The sequence below is a fragment of the Oncorhynchus nerka genome, linkage group LG12 (genome assembly GCF_034236695.1).
Source record: "Oncorhynchus nerka isolate Pitt River linkage group LG12, Oner_Uvic_2.0, whole genome shotgun sequence".
NCBI lineage: Eukaryota > Metazoa > Chordata > Actinopteri > Salmoniformes > Salmonidae > Oncorhynchus > Oncorhynchus nerka.
This window is the reverse complement of record NC_088407.1, coordinates 21,481,745-21,489,729: the sequence shown is the minus strand read 5'-3', so window position 1 is coordinate 21,489,729 and position 7,985 is coordinate 21,481,745. Positions and strand designations below refer to the sequence as shown.

The 7,985-nt window shown below is 40.7% G+C and overlaps 1 protein-coding gene across 1 annotated transcript; it reads left to right on the top strand.

Annotated features, from left to right (window-relative positions):
- The first annotated feature begins 244 nt into the window (after positions 1-244).
- Positions 245-7,937, top strand: LOC115115138 (copper chaperone for superoxide dismutase). Its single transcript, XM_029643629.2, has 8 exons — positions 245-382; positions 4,092-4,164; positions 4,655-4,792; positions 5,185-5,359; positions 5,659-5,719; positions 6,113-6,190; positions 6,389-6,492; positions 6,679-7,937. Exons 1-8 carry the CDS (start codon positions 257-259, stop codon positions 6,836-6,838), a joined length of 915 nt encoding a protein of 304 aa, XP_029499489.1. The 5' UTR covers positions 245-256; the 3' UTR covers positions 6,839-7,937.
- Positions 7,938-7,985: the final 48 nt, after the last annotated feature.

The following is a 7,985-nucleotide window of genomic DNA, read 5'->3' as shown; positions in this document are numbered from 1 at the left end:
TAATCTAAATGTAAACATCAGATGTAGACAGAAAGGCTTTTAAAATATGAATTATTGCACTATATTTACAGTATATAGGGAATAGGGTGCCATTTGGGATAGAACCCCATTTTCAGTGAGTCAACTCCCCTCTCATACATTTAGTTGAAGTTGTACCGTTCTTTCGTAAAAAGTGAACACCAAATCTACTCAGTGACTGACAATTGACAATAGGTGGCGATCACGGTCTAAATACAGTTTTACCGACCTCATAAAGATGGCGGCTACCTTCTCCCGGTTAGTGCCTGTTTGGGGGAAAGTAAGACGTTTCCTAGTAAATTCTGTTATCATAGGTCAGACAACGGCTTGCTGCACAAAAATGGATACAGACAGAACTACGAAGGTTTGAACCTGTTAATATTCTTTCTTGAAACGACAAGTTGTGCATGTTGCTTTCCTTGTCTTATTGAAAACACTGCGTGTCAATACTGAACGTTAACAAGCGCTTATTTAGTAAGACTGCTTACACAACAACCGGATATTGACTGTAATACAGTAGCTAGCTATCAATCATTACTATTAAAATGTATCGTCATTAAAATAATTTTATTTGGGACAAATCATTCACTAAACCTCAACTAAATCTTGCAATGAATCATGTAGAAACTGAGCAAGTTGAGGTGACTAAACTGCTTGGAGTAACCCTGGATTGTAAAATGTTCATGGTCAAAGCATATTGACGCATAATAAAGCGTTGCTCTGCCTTCTTAACAACATTATCAACAAGGCAGTTCCTATAGGCCCTAGTTGTCGCATGTAGACGACGGGTGAGTATAATTTGTGGAACGTTCCAACAGGAATCTTCGTAAATAATATTCGAAAAACTTCGTAAATAAGTTTGCCAACAAACAACGCATACAAAGTTGTATAGCGGCAGATTAAGATACCGGGTAGGGAGTGAGCAATTTATTTACGTTTTTCACTCACCACGTTAATTCCGAAAAATGTCTGTCCTCACTCTGGTATTCTGTGGACAAACATTAAGAATAAGCTACGTGGTGAGTTGATGACTATTCCGCAGCTAGTTAACTCGGTGAATTGATCATGCCACTTTGTATGCGTTGTCTGTTGGCATCCTTGTACTTTACGAAGTCTTTGGAACAGATTCCCGTTGGAACATTCCACCAATTCTACCCACCCCACCTGGACTACTATTTAGTCGTGTGGCATGGCTGGCCCTTAATCTACATTTAATAATATGCACGTCAATCTCTCCTGGCTCAAAGTGGAGGAGAGATTGACTTCATCACTACTTGTATTTGTGAGAGGTGTTGAATCTACTGAGCTATCTGTTTGAACTACTGGTACACAGCTCAGACACCCATGCATACCCCACAAGACATGCCGCCAGAGGTCTCATCAGTCCTCAAGTCCAGAGCAGACTATGGGAGGCGCACAGTACTACATACAGCCATGACTACATGGAACTCTATTCCACATCAAGAAACTGATGCAAGCAGTAACCTATATTTTTTTTAACACATAAAAATACACCTTATGGAACAGTGGGGACTGTGAAGCAACACAAACAGACACATACACATGCATACAAACACACAATAACGTGCACACTTTATATACACACTAGAGGTCGACTACCGATTATTGGAGGACCCAAAAAAGCCGATACCGATTAATCGGCCAATTAAAATAATAATAATAAAATTAAAATAAATAAAACGTTTTTATTTATTTATTGGTAATAATGACAATTACAACAATACTGAATGAACACTTATTGTAACTTTAATATAATACATCAATAAAAATCTATTTAGCCTCAAATAAATAATGAAACATGTTCAATTTGGTTTAAATAATGCAAAAACAAAGTGTTGGAGAAGAAAGTAAAAGAGCTTTTTTACATGGCACATAATGCAAACGTTTAAGTTCCTTGCTCAGAACACGAGAAGATATGAAAGTTGGTGGTTCCTTTTAACATGAGACTTCAATATTCCAAGTTAAGAGGTTTTAGGTAGTAGTTAATGTAGTATTTATAGGACTATTTCTCTCTATACAATTTGCATTTCATATACCTTTGACTATTGGATGTTCTTATAGGCACTTTAGTATTGCCAGTGTAACAGTGTAGCTTCCGTCCCTCTCCTCGTGTTCCTGGTTCGAGCCCAGGGAGGAGCAACGACAACAGCCACCCTCGAAGCAACGTTACCCATGCAGAGCAAGGGGAACAACTACTCCAAGTCTCAGAGCGAGTGACGTTTGAAACGCTATTAGCACGCACCCCGCTAACTTGCTAGCCATTTCACATCGGTTACACCAGCCTAATCTGGGGAGTTGATAGGCTTGAAGTCATAAACAGTGCAATGTATAAAGCACAGTGAAGAGCTGCTGGCAAAACACACGAAAGTGCTGTTTGAATGCTTACGAGCCTGCTGCTGCCTACCATTGCTCAGTCAGACTGCTCTATCAAATATCAAATCATGGACTTAATTCTAACATAACACACATTGGTCATTAATATGGTAGAATCCAGAAACTATGTCTGCTAAATGACTTAAATGTAAATTTCGAAAACAAAACGTTTAGTATTTCAGTGAAATACGGAACCGTTCGGTATTTTATCTAATGGGTGGTATCCCTAAGTCTAAATATTCCTGTTACATTGTACAACCTTCAATGTTATGTCATAATTATGTAAAATTCTGGCAAATTAGTTCGCAATGAGCCAGGCTGCCAAAACTGTTGCATATACCCTGACTGCGTGCAATGAACGCAAGAGAAGTGACACAATTTCACCTGGTTAATATTGCCTGCTAACCTGGATTTCTTTTAGCTAAATATGCAGGTTTAAAAATATATACTTCTGTGTATTGATTTTAAGAAAGGCATTGGTGTTTATGGTTCGGTACAGTCGTGCAACGATTGTGCTTTTGTTAAATCATCCCCCTGCGTTGCATCGATTATATGCAAAGTAGGACACGCTAGATAAACTAGTAATATCATCAACAAAGTGTAGTTAACTAGTGATTATGATTGACAGATTTTTTTTTATAAGATAAGTTTAATGCCAGCTAGCAACTTACCTTGGGTTCTACTGCATTCGCGTAACAGGCAGGCTCCTCGTGGAGTGCAATGAGAGGCAGGTGGTTAGAGCGTTGGACTAGTTAACTGTAAGGTTGCAAGATTGGGGCGGCAGGGTAGCCTAGTGGTTAGAGCGTTGGACTAGTAACCGGAAGGTTGCAAGTTCAAACCCCAGAGCTGACAAGGTACAAATCTGTCGTTCTGCCCCTGAACAGGCTGTTCCTAGGATGTCATTGAAAATAATAATGTGTTCTTAACTGACTTGCCTAGTTAAATAAAGGTGTACATTTTTTTTTTGCCAAACCGGTGTCCGATTGTTATGAAAACTTGAAATCGGCCATTCCGATTAATCGGTTGACCTCTAATACACACATACGTACACATGGATTTTGTGTTGTAGATATGTGGTAGAGTATTTGATGTTGCGTTCAATTGATGTTGAACGCAACATTGTTGAGTAACTAAAGTAACAATAGCCAGCACATGGGGTCTGTTTGAATAAACTAAAATGAACAGCTTTGTATGAGTAAAAACAACATGGCATGCTAGCTCCATCCTGGTGGGTCAGTGGACTAATTCCATGGATGGAAAACAGAAGATCATAGGTTCAAATATCATAGACACTGTGTCTAAGCAAATTAACATGTGTCCTATTTGTGCTTAAAGTTCAAAAGTTATCCCAATCTAAGCCAGCACTATTACTAGAAGTCTTATTGAATCATAGTAAAATATTCTCAGAACCTCCCTGCGACCTAAAAGTTCCACTTCTGTTCCCAGAATGTTTAAAAAACGTTCCATTTTACCGGTCAGGAAATGTATGGCTTTGTTTCCAGAACCTATGTGAAACCAAAAACGTATGTTCCCAAAACTTCCAAGCCAACATCCCAAGTTGGGATGTTGGCTTGCTCTATCAAAGCATAATTTACATCCAGAGATTGATAGTTATACTGACTGTACTTTGAGGAACTAGCTAGGTAGTTAAATGCTCATTATTTATCTATTACGCACAGCTGGAGTTTGCAGTGCAGATGACATGTGACAGTTGTGCAGAGAAAGTCAGAGCTGCACTGGAAGGAAAACCAGGTACCATTTTTACCTTTCCATTCCAGCACTCAAATGAGTTATTAATTTAGTAGGCTAGTAACTACACTTTTGCTAGTGTGCACAACAGAATACTCGTTAACTTAGTTGTGTATTGCTCCTAGGCTTAATATCAATAGTAACACATTAGAACAAATTATGAATGTTTACTTAGCTATTGTTATTGTACTGCCATTCAGTAGGCTGATACAGGGGACGCTCTTGCTTTTGGTGAACAATTTACACTGGAATGAAACCCCTGGGCCCCTCCATGCATTCCAATATATGTATCAACCTAAAGCCATCTAAAGCATTTAACATGGCAGCAGTATTTGTCAGTGACATATCTCTTTTATTTTCCTCATTTGTCCCGTGTTTTCTACTCATCTCTTCTTTCTCTCTCTCGTGTTTCTCATCCTTTTTTTCTGCTTTGTCCTCCTCATTCATTCCATCTCTCTACATCCCTCTCTCCTCCCCTTTATTCTGTGTGCAGGAGTGCAGTCGGTGAAGATAGATGTGGGGAAGGAGGTGGTTCTGGTGGAGTCTGCTCTGACGTCCCATGAGGTGCAGGATCTCATAGAGAGCACTGGGCGCAGGGCAGTACTAAAGGGCATCGGAGGAACAGAATTAGGTACGGGCACACTGAGATGCATGAACACGGATTCAATTGTATATGATGTACATCATTGTCCACTTTTGTCTGTCAAAAAGTACAACTCATCTCTACTTTTTTTTTCAGATGAGTTGAATATGTGATTATTTTGGGTGTTGGACAATAATCTCCGTTGTCATTCAACCGGCAATGGATGACTCCCATTGCAAAAGCATTGGCTCCATCTGAAATACTCAGACACAAAATCCCAATGTGGCCACGGCCCATAGAGTTAGAGGACTCTAGATGGATAGAAACTGTTCTGGCATGGATGTTGTCACAAGTGTATTTATGCAGCATATGTGCATCTGTATGTGTACTCTACTGGGAGTGTGTGTACTCTATATGCAATGTTTGTGTCTGTGTATCAGACCTGGGTGCAGCGGTGGCCATGATGGGCGGTAGTGGTCCTGTCCAGGGGGTGGTGCGGTTCCTCCAGCTGTCTGAGGAGCGCTGTCTGATTGACGGGACCATTGATGGTCTGGAACCTGGCACCCACGGACTCCACGTCCACACGTTGGGAGACCTCACACAGGACTGCCAGAGGTGATCTTTTTGTGTGTGTGCGAAACATGATATATTATCAACCCAAATGCAAATCATATTCATTATTAGTGCAGAGGTATTTTTAATATGTAAAAAAAAAAAAATCATTGTACTGCATGCATGGTTTTGCCCACAATTTTCTACAGCCTTCGAGTTTCCTCAGTCAATTTTAAAATAACCCTTGAATAGATCAGTCGCTTTGATTGCACTGTAGCCCATAAGGTCACAGTTGCACCTGCTTGCCCCAGAGGATCATGGGAGTAGATGACTCATGTTTCTCTGCCTGTGTGTTTGTACAGCTGTGGAGAACACTATAACCCCTATGGGAGACAACATGGTGCCCCTCAGGACCCAGACAGGGTACAGTTTCCTTGCCTTCTTCTAGAGTAGGGCTATACTGTATAGTTCTGTTTAGTTCCTTGTGAAACTGGGGTACATTCTTTCTGAGATGTTATGCTTTCAGGAAGTACCCTTTTACTGTCTCAGAGACGATATACAATGCATTCGAAAGTATTCAGACCCCTTTCATTTTTTTCACATTTTGTTATGTTACAGAATTATTTTTAAATAAATTAAACAAATAAAACCTCTCAATCTACACACAATACCCCATAATGACAAAGTGAAAACAGGTTTTAGAAAATGTAGCAAATTTGTTAAAAATAACAAATAGAAATACCTTATTTACATAAGTAATAGTTGTGATATTCATGGTATTGGTTGTGATATTCAGTTAAATGTGTTTTCTTTTAGCATGTAGGTGATCTGGGGAATATTGTGGCTGGACCAGACGGTCGAGCCTCATTCAGACTAGAGGACCCTGAGCTGAAGGTAACACACACACACACCCCTACCCCTTTTGGTCTAAACCTATGTATTTACATAGGTAGGTATTAATTAGAGTAGAGGCATTGAGTACATGGTGTTATACCAGCTTGGGGAATACACAATTGAATACTGAGCACAGCACACTGGTCAGCGGTACCAACCATTGACAGTAGCCACTCCTACCTCTGTCACTTCCTGCAGGTGTGGGACGTGATTGGTCGGTCTCTGGTGGTGGATGCTGGGGAGGATGACTTGGGAAGGGGGGCTCACCCCCTCTCCAAACTAACTGGGAACTCCGGCCAGAGGTGAGCTCATGGTAGAAGAGACATGGGTAGCGTTTGGATGGACTTACTGTAAGTCAAAGTTGAATTAAAACATTTTATAGTGAAAAATGCTGATCTTTTCTATTTGTTTCTTTCTTTTCTTTCACTCTCTACCCCCTCTTTCTCTCTATCCCCCCTCTTTCTCTATCTATTGCTCGTTGGGTACAGGCTGGCCTGTGGGATCATCGCTCGCGCCGCTGGCCTGTTCCAGAACACCAAGCAGATCTGTGCTTGTGACGGGGTTACTCTCTGGGAGGAGAGGGACAGACCGCTGGCCGGGACGGGTCGCCGCAAGACCACTACAGAGACACCTGCTGCTCACCTGTGACCTGGGGTCTGTTCAGGAGGATGTGACGTTACAGAACATTAAAAAAATACATGTATTGTGTAGAATGGATATGTGTGTCAGCTGGAACACGGAATCCTGTCAGCACTATTCATTATATTTCTATCTGCAACGTTCAGAACGTTTCGTATCACTGAATACACCCATGAACGGCCTACCTCACTGGCTGTCGCTGATGATGTCACACTGACTGAAGTTGCACTGAGAGCGAGGGAGGGTAGGAGAATAGAAGAGGAGAAACCAAAACCAAATTTTTGTCTATTCAGCTGTAATAATTATTGAATTGCCATATAGAATTCTTTTGAGATCGAAATCTGTCATAAGTCTAAAGCAAAACGACAGCACAATAATATGATATAGGTGTCTAGATACTTAGTGATCTCCCATATAGGCAAGATCAGGATTCCAAGCCCAAATATCCCATGTTGACTATTCTGTTTTTGTCGACTAAGTTTTGTACTGTTAAGCAGTCAATGTTGTAATTCTGTTTGATTACAATTTCATATGCATCTCAACAGCTTTACTGTCTAAATATCTCTCTTGATCTCTGGATGTGCTCATTGTGTTTTTAAACTGTGGGTGGATTGACTTGAGATGGTGACTGTTTCACTGGTTCAATTACCTGTTGGTAGAATGCCATTCTACTAAGGTGAATCTCCGGTCTTTCCTCACATCCTCTCTCTACCTTCTCCAGTCGCATTGGAGGTGAAGATCACCTCCGATCTTCTCAAACGAGTTTGGGGGATTCGAGAAGCGATTAAATACTTTAGGGCAGCAGGTAGCCGAGTGTTGGACCACTGAGGGTTCGGGTCCACATGCTGACTAAGTGAAGAGTGATGTACCCTTGAGTGGGGCGCTTGACCCTAGTTGCTCCTGTGGGTCATTCTGGATACAAGCATCTGCTAAATGATTCAAATTGAGCAGTTTCCATGACTTGAATCATGATTATATCAAAATCTTTGTAGCTAGTGTTGTAATCTTTCTCAAGTTCAGGAAATTTATTCATCAACTTTTCTCAGTGAAATTAAATTTACAATAAAAGTTGCCCTTTGGACTATGGTGAAACCAGTCTATGAAATGATGAATGACTGACTTTTGTTATATCGAAGCATGCTGTAAAGCCATTTTC

What these genes read in the sequence shown, in the direction of transcription:
- LOC115115138 (XM_029643629.2), top strand. Translation starts at nt 257, where the DNA reads ATGGCGGCTACCTTCTCCCGGTTAGTGCCTGTTTGGGGGAAAGTAAGA. An exon ending in ATACAGACAGAACTACGAAG is followed by an intron (nt 383 to 4,091) that starts GTTTGAACCTGT and finishes TATTACGCACAG; the next exon opens with CTGGAGTTTGCAGTGCAGAT. An exon ending in CCCCTCAGGACCCAGACAGG is followed by an intron (nt 5,720 to 6,112) that starts GTACAGTTTCCT and finishes GTTTTCTTTTAG; the next exon opens with CATGTAGGTGATCTGGGGAA.